At 44.7% G+C, this 17,717-nt stretch overlaps 1 protein-coding gene across 1 annotated transcript in view; it reads left to right on the top strand.

Moving 5' to 3' along the window:
• Window positions 1–17,717, top strand: part of LOC8023073 (receptor-type guanylate cyclase Gyc76C) — a 183,684-nt gene that overhangs the window by 139,972 nt on the left and 25,995 nt on the right. The window contains 6 exon segments of the mRNA XM_042294397.1: window positions 2,960–3,115; window positions 7,652–7,756; window positions 9,058–9,129; window positions 12,858–13,029; window positions 14,052–14,201; window positions 16,221–16,401. Coding sequence (XP_042150331.1) covers window positions 2,960–3,115; window positions 7,652–7,756; window positions 9,058–9,129; window positions 12,858–13,029; window positions 14,052–14,201; window positions 16,221–16,401 — 836 coding nt within the window.

Genomic DNA, 17,717 nt, shown 5'->3' on the forward strand with positions numbered 1-17,717 from the left:
TCTCATTGTCAGACATCAACCTTTAATCAGTCCTTTACACCTACGTCGTCACTGGAAGGGAATTGCCTTCCCGCACTTGTCGCCGGCTTAACCGGGAGTGCCAATTTTAAAAATGCTGTTCATGATTAGGTATATTCTGTTTTCCTAATTGTTTTTTTTTTTTTACGTTCTGTGTTGTGTTAGACGGCCAAATTTCGTAATATATATATGTGCTACGTTGGTCCACTCCCCTCTGTAATGCCTTCAGGCCCTGAGGGACTCGGTAAATAAATAAAAAAATGACCGGCCACCCCATGGCGCTGCGTGTCCGGCAAATGGGTGCCTGGTCGTCGCGGGCTAGCCAATGGGATTGCAGCGATGTAAAAGGTGCCGTTGGCTGTGGACGCGCGCTAGCCAATGGGATTGAAGCGGTGTGAAAGAGCCGTTTGGTTCTTTCACTCCATGAGACAGTTAATGCTTTCACATTAAAATGGCAACCGGTGTCAGGGGTCGCACTTTGGTCACTGGCATGGAAGCCAAGTGCGCTGCTGACCGAGCTACGGACGCAGCATGCAGGAATGGGAGGCGCAAAAGCAGGTAGTGTGACAAAGTGTGCAGAGCAGACATGGGTGGAAAAGACAAGAAAGAGATGAGCAGAAACAGGTGGTGTAAAAAGAGTGTGCGGTACGAGGTGAAATGGCAGGAAAGTGCTCCAAGATCAATCATTCTACTGATTCGTAGCTTGCAGGCACTTGATTCTGGGTGGAGTTACATACCTACGCTCAGAGCAAAACATGTTAGAGAGTGGTGTTTTTTATTTTAACAGATATACCATGTTTGCACGATTTTAAAGTGTCCCCAACTCTAACGCGCTGGCAGAGTTAGCTTCCAGATATTAAAAAAAGTAAATTGCTGCCGATTCTACCGCACAGGTAAAATAATGAAGATTGACCCCATACCTCATAGAACAAATTTTATGAAATGCACGCCAACACAAAAATAAATACCATGCACTACTTGCTGTTGTCAGAGTCTGATGATGGTTCTTTGCTGTCTTCGGAGGTAGGATCTTTGCTTTTGTCTGAAGCAATTTAAATGCCGCGGTCTTCGAAACAACACTTCGCGAGCTCGTCAGGTCGCTGAGATTGCAAGGTCATGTAGTGCAGCTCTATGATTATCTTTTCCTGCCAGCATGATGGCCTTTCGTTTAAATGAAGCCACCTAGGGAGATTTTTTTTGTTTTTCCATCTTAAAACAGCAGACACAAGTCCGTAGATGTGAGAGAAAGAATGTGTGTAATGTGAGTTGCTATTTGCACAGCATCAACAGGAAGGTCACATGATGCTCCAGCGATTATGTTTCTCTGCCTTACTGTTGGTGGAGGTCACATGACTTTTTTCTTCTTCGCGTTTCCTTGGTTATAACGGGGTGTGCGCTTAACCTCCCCCCCCCCCCCTTCCCCCGCCGCATTCGCGCCGCTTGGCGGCGGCAGTTTGTGGCACCTCATTACAAAAAACTTAACCCACTTGGCTCACCCATAAATGCTGCTCCATGGCCGTCGAGCCCACCTGCTTGCGGGGCGGTCAGCTTGACAATCGGCGAACCCACATAATGCCAACTTACAAAAACACGAAGAAAGGGAAGATCGCGTGGCACTCACCAGCAGAGATGCGTGACGTTGAGAGGTGGCATCGCTAAAGAGCCTCAAGTAAGAGCGTGTCCAACTGCTCACCTGGGCGGGGTTACTGTTTATGGGTGCTATTAAATTGCAAGATTTTGCTAAGGGTCTATGGGGCTGCGGGTGGTTTTTCAATTTAACTTCGGTTATAAAAAGCCCTGAAGATGCTTGAAATATATTATGTGAAGGTTAAAATAATGTTTTTCTTTAGATGCTAGTTTCGTTTTGATAGGATAATTATTTTTTTAACACGAAAAAGTGTATATTGGCGACTCCAGCAAAATCGACGCCGCGTAGCGGCAACGCCGGGAAGCTCAAGAGAGGAGGTCATTTTGAATCTGTTGTCTGCTATTGCTACTTGGTTCTCGTAGGCAGCATAGAAACAAACATTGCTTCCAGTAATTATTTTCATGCTTCTGCCGTGTCATTCCTACGCACTGACTAGAAGAAGGTTTTCACTGTCGAAAAATCGCTTTGCTTTCATATGTAACACCGATTTTACGCTGCAGTGTAAGAAATTCATGGTGGTCCGCGTTCTGAATGACGAAAACGACCTCCTTTCATCTGCCATTTTGCCTGACCAACGCACCCCCCCCATAGTTTGCTGGAGTCGCAAATACTGCCATCTCTGGTGCCGCCATTAAATCGCAAATGCTCTTCATGGTTTTAGTTTAACACGCTCTTACTTGAGGCTCTCTATGCGTCACTGGAGCATCACTTGACCCCCTGGTTGACGCTGTGCAGATAGCAAATCCCACGTGGATACGAATACCTTAATGGCAAATGTAAACAAACGGTCACGATGGCAATGGGGCTAGCCACCTTATACCAAATATTACGTTTTACTTTTGAGTTTTGATTTTTGGTTTCGATTGTAATGCGCATCTAATTAGAGGCACCGATTTTGGCGAAAAAAAAGTGTGCGTTAGAATTGTGAAAATGGTCGTATTTCTGACACCAGCGGGTGTTTATTGGTGTCTCTTGGTTTTCACCAATTTCTTTTTTTGGCACCGGCGAATGTTTATAAGAGGTAACACACTCGGGTCAGAATTGTCCTAGGGCTACCGGACAAGCAATGCGAGTATTTTGTCCACATGGGTGGTTGCAAACGATTGCAATGCAGTCTATCAAGCTCTAGTGCAAATGTGTTAACCCACCTTCAGGTGATGATAGTGTTCGTCGTGGCCCGAATTTCTCTCAGAAAGGGTCTGCTGCTTGATGCTATGCACGACGCAATACCCTCGTTATTTGGGGCCCAGTATAATCAGTACCTTGGTGTACGTCCCTTTTTTCTTTCACCAGATGAGCATCATCAGCCAGATGACGACGGACTCGCGTATCCTGAACCTGTCGCTGGACACATACCGCTACCGGGGCACCATGACGTACGTCAAGAAGCTGATGTACAGCCGACGGTCGGCCGACATTCCACGCATCCTCAAGAAAGAAATGAAGAGCGTGAGTCCTTGCACCTAGCTACACAGTCTCGACACATGTCTTGACACTACAGTGGAATCTTGTTAATTCAAACCCTCTTAATTCAAACTTGCGGATAATATAAACTAACGTGCAGGTCCCATACTACGCGTCTCTATGGCAGGAAACTCCCGGTAATTCAAACTCTGCTTTATTCAAACAAATTTTCGGTCCCCCTCGGGTTTGAGATTCGACTGTATTCTTCTGCACTTTCTTCCCAGCTTTAAAGTCGAGGCCAGTTTGCCCGTGCAGTGGAGCACTGAATCGGTACTCTAATGTAAACCTTTTTGTCTGATTACCCAAGACCAAGAATAATTGGAATGTACATATGTACACTGCAAACACTCATGCACCTTATATCTGTATAAAAGATTTCAAGTAAATAACCAAATCAAGTGTTGTACGCAGTCTGTCGTAAGACCAATTTCTGTTGATCGTAAATTAATCACACTACGCAGAATTCTGAAGCTTCCTGAAGGTATACGCCACACAGTGATGACTGGGCATGAAGCTTTTAGTTCTGCGTTACTTTTAATCAAAGTTCGAAGCAACTATCTAAAAGTTTGGATTGGAAGTCTGGCATCCTTCACTAGCGGCAAACCTAAGCTGACTACTTCACACTACAGCCTGTAGGTTGTGCTACCTTGTGCAGTACTTATTATCTGCTTTCAGATATCTTTTAGTGCAGAATGTGTTATATGACTGGCTCCTAGCAAGTTGTGGTAGCACACTCTTGTAACAGAAGCGAACCGCACGAGTGCTGAGTCGGCATTTGGCTAGAACTTGTGTGCTCAGTTATTGAACACGAGTCCCGGCTAAATGCTGGCACAGAACTCGGGTTCAATCGGTGCCACTCACCAGCCCGTGGTCGGCAGGGGGCAAAGGCGGGAGCAGAGCGCAGCAGATCCTGATTGTTGGCATCGGTAGTTCTGAGAAAAAGAATAAGAAAGAGAGCGACAAAAGAGCAGAGAAAGAAAGCAGATGAAAGGTTAAGTGTGTTCGTTTCGCTGCGACGAGTTGAAGTTGCTTAATTCTTGTCAACTTTTATTTTTGTACAATGTGCAATTCCGGTATTTTTCTGCAAAGAATGCTAGAAAAGAACTACCGTAGTATCCCGAGTCATCGCCCATCACCGTTATCGCACACTGCACTTTTTGGGCGAATATTGATTTCTAAAGAAACAGAGTGATCGCCCACTCCTACTAATGCCCCAACGCGGACTCCGTGATCGTGAGCGTTTATCCTACTCTAATGACACGGCCACGGACGTGACAGTTGGACGATGTCCATGACAAAGCGAAACGAGGGATGGAAAGGCACTTCTTTTTGTGTACGTATTTCCTCCCCAATTTCTGCGACCCCAAAGTCGTAGTACATGTGTGTGAAAGGAAAACAACAGAGATAAAAAAATTAAACTTTGTTTTGTTCACAAAAAGGTTTTTTTGTACAGAAGACAAAGTCTGAAAGATAACACCAGCAGTAACCCATTCAGGGATTGTGAGGAGAGCGAATGCCCCATATCCTGGAACATGACTAGAAAGTGCAAGGTCAAAGTCCGTCTCCACTGGAGTAAGGTCACCACAAACCCGTGCTCCTTCTCCCGGAACGTTGCAACCGCGGTTGGTAAGGTTGTGCAACATTTAAGACAAAGTTAATGAGTAAATAAAGATTCGCTGGAACACTGCACACAGATGTTTGTAGAGTGCCCCGTTTTGAGCTCCGAATATGTGGTGCAAGCTTCCACGCCATGCAGCAACGCCACCTCAACCTGCGTTGATACAACACTGCCTAGAAAACAAGGCCGTAGTGCTGACATTTTTGCATCACCAGTGAAGGCCAGCGCTGGACACAGATTGGAAACGAGTGCCATCTTAGCACTTAGCTTTGAGTTAAATTTGAGCCAGACATTGACGCAATCATCGTGTCCTACCTGTACCCAGCGTTGACTTTCGCTGATGACAACATCTCTATCAGCACTAGGCATTGTTATCTAGAGGTATTGGTTGATAGCAGGCCGGGCACAGACGCACGCATGTACGCACCAAACAAGAAATTTGTGCAAGAGCCTGCCCCTTGCGATTGGGAAGGCACCCGATTTGGCCCAATGCCAAAGTATTTGCCAACGTGATCCCTGGCTTTCCTGCTTCCCCAGCATCACTTTTCATCGCTCTTCACCGCATCTTTTGTCCACTCGCTAGCTCGTTGCGCCCGGTTTAGTTAGTCTAGTTTCTTAAGGAATTCTTTTTTTTACTAACGAAGAAAACATAGCGGTGTTAGATAGGTGCTTTCACGGAAGAAACTTTTGCGCTGTATGCCGGTCGGCGGTGTTGATTGCGCGTATGCAAGCAGTATACTTTTGCGATAGGAAAATATTCCTTATGAGTATTTGTTGCATAAAACAATTAAACTAACCGAAGTTTCGAGTTTAATGTACCTCTTGTGCAGCTGCTCTAGATACGTACAGAAAAACTGCCGTATTTCAAAAGCGAAAAAGCGTCATATATGCCGATAAAGATACAATGCTTTCTCACTCAATGGGACGACACTTGTCGTTGGCTCAAAGACGATGCTGTCCTTGGCGTCGTACTTGAGGTCGTCCGAGACCTCTAAGATGACCTTACTTGTCCTATTACGCAAAAGCACAGCGTCGTTTTGCCTGAAAGATGGCCATAAAAATACGTCATCAAGCACTTTCCACTTACACTCACGCTTAAAGGGCAACTCCGCTCAATTCCCAAGATTTCGGGATAATGATTGATTTCTAATTAAAAAGCCCTAGTAAAACACACTACGTCGTTTGTTTCGCGAAAAATGGGATATATATTTTTAAATCTGATTTTAAACACGAGCGGAAATCGAAACCGAAACTTCGGCTCCGCCCGGCAACATTGGCTTCGGGTCTCCAAGTACATGGCCATCACGTGGTACGAGATGTCACATGATCCTCGGCCCAACGACGGGCGGGATTGGGGCGGGCGTGTGGCAGGCGCGAGTGTCATCTGCACTGCACTCTTCGCCACGTTTTGGTGTCTACGGCATTCGACGACGTCTGCACAACTGCGGCATAAGTGTGCGCGCACGTGGTGTCCGTAGTGTGGACGAAGCTCCAAGAGACAATAATCACAATCGGTGAGACGACGACGGCGGTTGTGACGCGGAAGACGGTGGTAATGGCGGGACCACGGCGGGCGGCCGGACGGCTCCCAAGACACGCGCTGCGCAGGCGCATTACGCCAGTCACGTGGACACTGCTGAGCGCCGAGAGGCAACGTTGCTGACGTCATGCGCTACGCTCGCCCGGAGAAGTGAAAACAAGCAAAAGGGGGCCATGTAGATGGCATTTAGCTCAATGTTGGCTCCGCCCATGCTGTAGCCCTGACTGCGCTGCTGGTTGCGCCTGAATTCGCCCGCTCAAGTCAGCCGATTTCAGCAACTTGGCGAGTTGCAATGTTTGCCGGACCGTTTAAGAAACATTTAGACAGAACTGCGTCGTAAGATTTCACGTGTGGTCTTCCTAGGCGATACTGAAGAGGACTGCATTGTTTTTTCAAAACCAAAAAGGAAGCGGAGTTGCCCTTTAAGTGCGGAGACGTGATGTCGCCGCCAGAGTGCCGTGTGCAAAAGGTGCGCTTCAGACTTCATCTGTGCTCGTTTGCTGTGTGGGATGGACTTTGATGCAACCGCGTCTACATCTATGGCCTCGACATCGGCACCAGCGTCTACATCTATGGCGGCTTCCGCAGGCAAACATGGCCGCCCACGCAAATACGCCGCAGCCTCCTTAAGTGTCCTTCTCTAGGCGTCACCCTCGACGTCGTCCTGGACATCCTCTAGGTGTCGTTCTCGACGTCATCCCTGAGGTCGTCCTAGAGGTCCTCCTAGAAGTCCTAAACGTCGTACTTGGGTTCGACCTCTAGGGCATCATCCTTGACGTCGTCCTATACATTGTCCTAAACTTTCATACATGTAGAAACATTATACTTGAAAACATTTCTCCCGCGGGACTGTAATGCTTTCGCCTTCCTACACATAAGCAGTCTTGAGTGCCCTCCTGTAATTTTTTCGAAACATATATTTTAAGCTTGCCCCTTGAGACATGGCCAACCTCACTTTTTTTTTGTGAATTTCAGGCTTAAGGGGGCTGGGCGATGACTCGTGATATTACGGAAGGGACCTTACAAGTGATGTTTTGTTACTTTGTTTATATTAAGGCATTGCCAGCGATATGGGCCTGTCGGGACCACCAACTAGAACCACCAATGTCCACGTCTTATGCAACGCCATTCCAAAGCGGCCCGAATGCACGGGACCTTTCCCTTTGGATTATTATATTAACTCTATGGTGGTAGGCGACATATAAATTGCTGCACCGCAGCCTACTGGTATTGGTGCAGGGTGCACCTTTTTTCTGCACACTTTCCAGCAAATGCAAGACTCACTCAGAAGGGTTAGGACACTGGGATGGAAGAGACGTCGGCAGGCCACATTCTCAATACTGCCTTGCACTCCTGTTTCCAGATGCGTGAGCTCCACCATGAGAATGTGAACCCTTTCGTGGGCGCCTGTGTGGAACCCAACTGCATCTACATTGTCACCGAGCTCTGCATGAAAGGAAATCTTCAGGTGAGTCCCGGCTTATCACCGGGCTTTCCGAACACAATCTACGCTCATAATTGTAAGTTGAGCTTAATAGCACTCCGTGGATGTTTTACGGGTTGATTCCGGAGACCATTTAGATAATCGCCTTTCTTTCACTGCTGTCTTTGTGTGCTTGACGGAGCAATGCATTCTGAGCAGTTGTGGTAATACCCTTTTGCGAAATACGAGACAATACTCTTGCATCTACAGCAGCGACTCGGCACTTTTTGCCTGGGTGTTAAGAGCTGCAAAGGTGTATAGACCATTTCGATAATTGCCTTTTTACATTCTGACATTTTTCTAGTCTGAACTGTGGAAAAAGATGACACCAGGCACAGTAGCTCTCTTAGTAATATCTGTCGATGCATATGCATGCACGGCAGGGCGTTTTCTGCTTGAATGATAAGTACTGAAAAGATACTGAGTCTGACATATTAATGATAATGAGATATTTATTAGCTGCGAGCTGCACACTAACATGCAATGAGCCGCAGCTTGGCCACCTTTAGTAAACTGATCTGTTCCAAGATTAGCACCGCAGAGAATAGATAAAAGGCAATGACAAAGTCAGTCATTCCAGTGCTTTCTTGGTTAGCAGAGAAAGATGGAGCCTACTTCAATTTCAGCATGTAGCTATACTAGACAACATGTTAATCATGATCTAATAACGCAGTGTTAGGGCTTGGAAGCCTTTGTGGGACAAAGCGGAATGCCAAGTTTGGATCTGCTTCTTCTTTAGCTTGGCTTGCAAATATCAATCAGAATCGTCCAATTGGCAAAAGTATTGTTCATTATATTATCATAGCATTGTCTCGTAACGTCTCTTTATTAAAAAGCCAAAATATTACCGAAACGTTTATGCATTTACTTAAACATTTTGCGTGTCTAATACTATTATACTGATCGTTATTGCCATCGTTTCTGAGTGACACTAACTTTTCCCTGTGGCACCGAAACACTTGAAGTGACGTTCGGTGAGCTGAGGTGCACTCAATTGACAGGGGTAGGTTAGACACCTACTTACATAATCATGTTGCCAAACTCCAGGACATTATTTTCCTGGTTTCGGGCTGATGAAAGAAAGCTCTCAAATCTCAGATTGAAAGAAAAACGAAGGCAGGCGCATTTGTGTCTGACACTTATACAGTCCATGCTTGTTTTCTGGAAATGTGGCACCTATTGGGTGTACGATGTTTTAACCTACCTTCTTGCTTTTTTCCCTAGTGCAGCAGCTTGGGGCATAATTTCAACATTTCTGAAGAAAAGGCTTTTGTTTTCTTTCCCAGGACATTCTTGAAAATGACGTCATCAAGCTAGACAACATGTTCATCGCATCATTTGTGTTTGATCTCATCAAGGTGAGTTCTTGCATGAGCTTTTGTGTTCAGAAATTCTCCTAAAATCCAGCAATGTATGGTGTGCATAATGTAAGAAACTGGATTCTTTCTACTCTCTTGGAGTATAGCCATGGAGACAAAAAATTGCATTTGTTGTGCAGTCTACGTTTTGTAAGATTTGATTTAATACGTATCTCTAGAACACGAGCATAATGAATACACCTTATTTTTTCAAAACTGAAATTACTTTGGGAGAGGGGAAAGGCAATGGTATGTGGAGAAACCATGGTGAAAGTTCCAAGGTACAATTTGGTGTAGTCGCAGCTTACAAGGTGTCTGGGCAAGCTCCACTGTACAGGGAAATAATTTTTAGGGGCGAAGCTCCTTAGGGTCTAGCCTTGTCCGTTCGGCATCCGTGCTTGCATCAATTGCCATCCCATCTTTCTTCTTAAAAAAAAAAGAAAAAATGTTTGCGCAGTCGACTGGATTCGAACCTATGCGGGGAGACCCTAATGGATTTCTAATCCATCACCTTAAACACTCGGTCACGACTGCGGGACGAGTAGGGGGCTTTGAGATGTGATAGTAACTCGAGAGATGGGGATGTCATGGATGAAACTTTGCATCTAGCCGCTCAACTTCTATACAGGAGGGGGTGCTGCGGTCAAATGCGTATATAATCGCGTTAAACTTTGCACCATCAGCACAAACAAAATCAGCACCATCAGCACTACCTATGACCAAAATCAGTATCATCAGCACCACCAGAGCTTCGCCCCATTCAGCATCATTCACCACGTGGAGATGCGGTAATTGTTTTCACTATATTGCCTTCTTTCGTGAGGACTTAGTAAAACAAACATCCAGGGACTTTTTGATCCCAGCGAGCACCCGTCTTCTCGATTGATGTCTGAGGAACCCTTCTGGTCTTAGCATGGATGCAGTACACCAGTGCAGAAGCCTACCGTACATACCTTGTAGACTGTTATGTACATAGCACAAGGGACTGATTGGCTAAATGCAATAGGGGTAGGTCCATGAATGGGAGGCTGAAATCTGCTAAAACGGTACCTAAGTGGGGAAAACACTTTGGTTAGGGATAGTGATGGTTAAGGGAACTTGGGAGCCTGGGGAAACCCATTCTCTTAAACTTTGAGAGACAGGTGCATTCAAATGTCAATGTTCTGCTTACCTGGTTAATGGGGAACACTGCGTCTTGGGGTTTTTTCTTTATTTTTGGCCAAGCCCAATGAAACAGCACAGCTTGTTCAGACTTTTGAGCTGACTTCAAATATCTTTTTTTTTTATTAGTAGGTAGCTGCTCAGGATAATATAATTAATTAGACTTTATTTCCAAAATATAAAGAAAAATAATTTTTTAAAAACGAATGTTTTAACATATAGTTATATGCTTCAAATTATGAAGAATGCAATGTTGGAAGCACTTTTTAGACAACACAGTGAAATTCAGTGCTCATTGTGGGGCTAACAAACAATAAAACATTTTCTTAGTTAAAACTTTTTCTACCCCTATATTGAAAATTCTGCTTCCAACATTGCATGCTTTGCACATTTAGCTACATGGCGATAAAAAAAAAGTTATCTTTCACTCTGCCCTAGATGCTGAGATATCCCTCCTGAAAATTTGTAAGGAGTCCAAAATTTGTGTTTTGAGAAAGGATTGTTTAAGCACCAGTTTCAGCTCAATTTCATCCTATATACAGTGCAATCCACTTACAACGATACCACATATAAGGGTGTACCACTTATGGTGATCAGTTTCTAAAGTGTCTAGACTAGAAACAATCCGTTTCTGGGCCAGATACTACGATGATCGGTTATAACGATCGAAATTTCAGGCTTTCTCATTATCTTCATAAGTGGATCACACTGTAGATAATAACAAAATAAAATTATGGCTCAAATATTAATCTTTAAAATAAGAAGCTTGGCAGATCAAAAGAAAAATAGCTGTAGAAATTGAGATCACCATTTTCAAAAAAAAACCTGTTTTGATGGATTTTTTTTTCTCCAAAGACCCATGTCTCACCTTAAGTATTGCATGTTTGATAATTGAGCTACACTTCTGTCCCAGATTCTTGTAAGCAATTTGTATTTGGTTCCCATTAAATTGTGATTTTCTCATTATCTTCACATTAACTTAAGTATCCTGCCTCCTGTTGTTGTCTGTACCGTTCGATACAGCCACTTTGTCAGGGTCATAAGGGTTGCCCTAAGCGTTTTTTGTACCTTAGCTATTCATCTTTATTTGTTGTGTCATCCATAATTTTTGTGTTTGTCTATAATATGGTAGAGCACTCTGCAGTTCAAAAATTCTAGCAATATATTACTGTACTATCTCAAGAGATAGCTCACCCTAAATTTGAGAGAACATTAGGTGAAAATAAAGAGTGGGCTATTTTTCAATGTGCAGTCAAGAAAATTTAAAGAAAATTATATCTTTAGATTAATGTGTCCCTGCCAAACTTTACATCGCAGCGAGGGGCAATGAAGCAAAGGTAACTGCTTCCCAGTCAGCGATGTCTACTTAAATCCTGCCAGAGCTAACTAGACCCATTTATGCCGAGATCATGTATTGTTGATCTGAACACTACAATTACTAGGAGTAGGCTATCTTTTGGTGTTTAAAAGAAAATAGCAAATCAAGCCAAGAATAGGCCTGGGTCGCGTTTCAGGGGTGGGGCATCTCTCTGGATTTTAAATTTAATTCTACAATCTACATTATGCAAGAAAAAAATTTTTTTTCTCATTGCTTGAAGAAGTAAGAGAAAAGAGACAGGCAAGCTGGTGAAGGCCAAAAACGAATACCTCTCCCTTTTCTTTTTCTCATATGTTTGCACAGTGTTTTTAACATTTTTTTTACTTGTTTTATGATAGCTCGATCTATACTCTGTTTTATACTTAGTGTACAACGCTGTCAAGGCTGCTGGTGTGAGCATGGGGTTAGACCTCACAGATCATTTGCACATATTCTTGCTCTAACAAAACCATAAATGAAACCTTGGTTTCGACAACATTGTATACTAAGTATGAAACAGAGTAGTGTTAGGCTTTTTGAGGTATTTCTGCAGGAGACTGATTCTCATATCATTGTTACTTGTTTTGCCTCCTTCTTAAAATCTCTGCCACTTTTCTAGGGCCACTCTTTGTCTTTTTGTTTGAGCACACTTGCATGTTGGATTCACAATGACACTGCTCTAGGAATTCCACTTGTGTTACCAGTGTTGGGTAACATAGCAAGACACACTGTCACCCATTTCACTGGGCAATTGGCAAAGTTCGACATGTCCTCCAAAAACCTCTTCACAGGGATGGCTTTTATTTTCCTGATAATTTTGATAGCGGTATCAAAAGTCTAGCACCCCACCATTGCATTATTTCGCAGTCTTCTATAATATTATCCACTAATGTGTGAGAAGATAGAGGCAAAAGGCCACCCTAAAATCCTGAGCAAGCGCCCACTCAAAATTTAGAGATAATCATGTAAAACTGGGGGATGGCTGCTTCTTAGGTCAACAACATGTAAAGATATACTATTTGTCTATTTTCCAAATGCTATAGAATACAGGGGTGGGCCCGTATTGTACGATGGGCGTGTGCCCTGTATTTTATGGTATGGTAGTGCGTACAAAAGGCATAGTGCAAAACAACCTACGAGAGCTGAATGAACGACATTGAAGGGGTCTGAAAAACCAATTAAGCATTGACAAGGTGCCTTCACTCTGCAGGGGCTTCGTTACCTGCACGAGAGTGACCTGAAGGTTCACGGCAACCTCAAGTCGTCCAACGTGCTGGTGACCAGCCTGTGGGTGCTACGCCTCACCAACTTCGGGCTGCTCGAGCTCAGGACGAGCAATGCGTCTACAAAGTCCAACAAGGATGACTACCAGCTTTACCGGGGTCAGTATAACGCTCTCCCAGGTGTCAGATTACTCCAGGTGAGCTTTGTTGGCTTGGTGACACCTTTTACGGCGTCAGTTTGCTCCATGGACAGTCTTGCTCGGCTCTTGACACCTTCCAGGGTGTGCAGGGACAGTCTCTTTGGCTTGTTGACACCTTCCATAGTGTCAACTTACTCTAGAAATGGTTGTTGGTTTGTTGACACCTTACAGGGTGTCGGCTTACTGTAGAGACAGTCTCTTTAGCTCACTGACACCTTCCAGGGTGTCAGAATACTCTAGAGATAGTCTTGTCAGCTGACATCTTCCAAAGTCTTAACTTACTCCAGGGACAGTCTCGCTGGCTCACTGACATCTTACGGGGTGTCACCTTACTCAGGGACAGTCTTGTTGGCAGTGTCAACAACGCACCTTTACGAATGCCTGCTTTACTGTCTCACAAGGAAGCTTGTATCATTCATAACTTATTATTAATATACTGTCATTTGCAAAATCCTCCCGGTCTCATTACAATAAACAATATAGCAAAAACAAACCGTTGTATACAGTCTGCACCGTATACAAATCCCACTTTTAAATATGTATAGACCATTCCATAATGCACCGCACGTGACGTCACTTGTGACGTCACGTGCAGTGCATTATGGAACGTTTCTCATAATGACGTCACTCGCAATGTGACTCATAACCCTCGTGACATTACGTGTGACGTAATTATGGGAAACGACCCATAATGCACCGTGCAGTTACGACTACGGTGACGCCGTTCAAACCGGAAATAAGCGCCTAAGAGCTGCACTCTAGAAAGAGAAAGCGCATGCATCCGATCCTGATGTCGGACAACAAACCAACCGTCATCGACGGGCATTTCAACCGATTCAGCAGGGAAAAAGAGGGAAAGGGACTACGGGAACTGCCCAAACATGAAGGCTCGTTTCTTTCTCTCCTCTCACCCTAGTAAAATGGACTGTAGTCCAGAAACTATGGTAATGGCTTTGACAAGAGCCCTTGGATTACTCGCAGGCCAGATGTGGCGCTCTCCGGAGGTGCTGCGCAACCCGTCTGCGTTCCCGAGGGGCAGCCAGAAGGATGACGTCTACGCCTTCGCCATCATCCTGCACGAGATCATCGGCAGACAGGGGCCCTGGGGACCCACCGATAAGGAGCCACAGAGTGAGCCTATGATGCTAAAGGGCACAGGGAGAAATCCGCCCGTTTTGGAGTGGAACACTTTTACCCACACCGACATCTGAGCGGACATCTGCTTCTGCTCCACCCATTGCTACATGCTGGGCTCATAGCTTAGTCAGCAGCGCATTTGGCTTCCATGCCAATGACCAGGGTTAAATCTCTGGCACTGATTGCCGTTTTTTTCAAGATTGTTTTGCACTTTCGGATTGACCAATCTACATGTGGTGATTGTGTGGCTCCTGAGGCTGGTTGGCCCTATAAAGCTATTGCTTTAATAACTCGTACTTCCACCTGAAGTAGAGCACAACTTGCACCCTCTAGACCAGGGGTTCTCAAACTTTTTGGCCTCACGGAACCCCAGGAAGCCTCAAAAACTGCCACGGAACCCCCCCCGCCCCCTCCATATTTGCCAGCCGAGAAGCTACAGATGCACAATTGTAGGCAATTTCGCTTGTGTTGCTTCCCATATATCTCCACCATATCAATCGCAATGTCAGTACAAAGTGAGATGAAGGTACTTTGCATTGTCCTGCCGCGCAGCCTGCGGCATGGGGGGGGGAAGGGAGGGGGTTGCAATTTGGGTGTTCGCGGAACCCATGAGACCAGCTCGTGGGCCCCTGTGTTCCTTGGAACCCAGTTTGAGAATCCCTGCTCTAGACCAGTGGGCTCAAACTCATTTGAGTGTGGGTGCCAGATAGCCCACACCGGAAAGGTCGAGGGCCAATTAACGTAAATTGGAGGGGGGTGCATGGTTTTTAAAAGATTTTAAAGAGAAGAAGCCTTGTGCTCTTAGCTTTTACTAAACTCCCATTTTTGCCAGTGACATCTTTAGATTTGATTTGTCTAAATGATATGATTTTTTATTTATTTTTTTATAATATATATGCCCCGCCAACGTGCGGGCATTTTTAATAGAACAAAAAAGAGAGCCAGTACAATGTTGTTTGTGGTGCTCAGTTGACTCAGTTATTAACCAATCTAAACATGTATTTAAAAACTCAGTTAATTTGGTAGTTCTTGCTTTCTTGACAATTTTTATTACAACACTGAACAAATACTTGTCTTTTAATGGTGCTATTTGTTTTAAGGCGAGAATCCCGAGCATGTTGCGCTTTATCTTTGGCAGTTGCTTCTGCTGATCGAGAGTTTGCGCACGGGATGCATCATTCCAAGAAGAGCTCGCACTTGCAGCCTAATAGCGGAATTGTAGTACATTACAAAAAATAAAGCAAAAGTAAAACAAAACAAAGGGCAAATTAACACCGATAAGTATAAACTATGTGAATACGTTAAAAGGTCATAGCTACTTTTTAAGTGAAAATGAATCGTTGAAGTGAGATCACTATGGTGCAAGTCATTTCTAGCGCTCGAGACAAGAAAATCGGGGCTTGTAGTCGCGGGCCACGTATGACCTACCGTTCGCGTGTTTGAGACCCCTGCTCTAGGCGACTGGTGACTGCTAAAGATATCCGAAAAAATTAATTTTGGGTGGAAGTTAATTTATTCTTACATATATCTTCTCCACCTTGGGTACTTCCCCGTGAAAATCATTATTTCAACTATTAACATCCAATCTATTCTTTGCAGTGACTTGATCAAGACTGGTGGCAACTGTTAACATTTATTTGTTCTACTGACTGTTAGCTCCCGGTTAGCTCAGTTGGTAGAGCACTTTGCTAGCCTTGGAGAGGTCCTGGGATTGAATCCTGGACCAGGCGGATTTTGTCGGCAGCCACCAGTTGCCTGGAAGGTGTGAGTTGTGCTCTAGTTCAGGGGGAAGTCAAGTTATTCTTACATACTCTTTAGTAATATGTGCATTGTTGTGTACAAGGACTTTTGCACTGCTTTGCTGTATCGATGTCTGGACCGGTTCCTTGGTGGCCATTCAAGGCAGGTAAAAGTTTCTCGATATTAAAAAGTTTGGAACGCTCTAGACTTTTTGATAAACTCTGTTGCAAATGAGCGAGAGGGTCCTTAGGTGCAACGTTCGCTCTCTCACAGTGATTGTGGAGGCCGTCAAGAAGGGGCCCATGGGCAAGGAGCTGTTCCGACCGCCCGTGGAGACCCTCCAGTGCCAGGACTATGTGCTGCATGTGATGCACGATTGCTGGGCAGAGAAGCCCGACTCCAGGCCGGAGCTCAGCCAAGTCCAGGAGAGGCTCAAGAAGATGCGCCAGGGAATGTGAGCAGACGCTGTCCGGCATCCACACAGTCGCGCTGCGGTGCAGGAAACGCATTTTCGACTCGTGTGTTTACCGTCCCACACTGCTCTTAGATCGAGTGACCCCGAAGAGGCAATAAATGACATTGCAAGAATTGCCAAATCTCGTTAATTCAAACTCGAGGGGGACCGAAAATTTGTTTGAATAAAGCAGAGACTGAGTTACCGGGAGTTTCCTCTCAAAGAGACGCATAGGATGGGACCTGCATGTTGGTTTAAATTATCCGAAAGTTTGAATTAAAAGGGTTTGAATTAATGAGTCGATTGTACCGCCGTGTCTTGCTGTCGGATGTCCCGATTCTGGCAGGAGGTGATAGAAGCTTCAGCAAAATGTACGAGCTAAGGCGAATTTAACTGTCCAGCGTCCTGACCGCGGAAGCTTTCGTAGACTGTCAGGCTGGAGAGGGATGAGCAGTGGAAAAGGTGTCTACCACATCCACCCCTGTCGGTGTGTCACCGCCAGGATCGAGACAGGCAACAGCGTGACATTTTTGTGGCGTGGATTAATACAGGAATGCTCAATTTTTCTGGCATCCCTTAAAAGACTCCTGAACAGAAAAAAAAAAAAATTTTAAACAGTCTGGTTGGGACACGCGTGTCAAAAAAATACATTTTCTGTGAAAAATTTTTTTTTTTTTTATTGCAACATTGACGGTGCAAGATGCAATTGAGATGATAGTCACCTCTTTTCGACTTGTTTTCTCTCTCGGCATTTCGGGTGCATGGAGGAGACGTGGATTGGCTTCACCTTCATGTTGAGGTGGAAAGTGCGAACTGCTATCTCGTTGAGCGAATGACCATTCCGTGACGTCATGGATCTTGCGCGCAGAATTTCAAATAAATCTTTCGCCATCAATATTGCGGTAAAAAAAGAATTTTTCGCGTAAAATTTATTTTTTGACACGCGTCGCCTTTTTTTTTTTTAGTGGTCCTTTAATGGAGGTGTTCTCAGACTTTGCGGTTTAAAGGAAGGTCTCTCGTGATTCATAGCGACTCATTGCAGAAGCCTACCAGTCTTGTAAACAGCAATGCACATACGAGGGAGTCTTTGGCACATGGTCGGGCATCAGTGGATGGCTTGCAACTTACATAACCCTGTCTAAACCAAAAGTACATTTTCTTTTCGACCTGCAGACCGCTATTTATTTATCTGTGTTCACCACGTCTTGCACCCTAGTATTCTGCAGCACCACGGGCTTGCTTGGCATTGCCCACTGACTTCTCAGCGTCGTCGCGGCTGGCCTGAGCCAAAATAATAATTAATGCTGATAATTTAG

Source organism: Ixodes scapularis, unplaced genomic scaffold, assembly GCF_016920785.2.
Source record: "Ixodes scapularis isolate PalLabHiFi unplaced genomic scaffold, ASM1692078v2 PGA_scaffold6__148_contigs__length_123643588, whole genome shotgun sequence".
NCBI classification, from domain to species: domain Eukaryota; kingdom Metazoa; phylum Arthropoda; class Arachnida; order Ixodida; family Ixodidae; genus Ixodes; species Ixodes scapularis.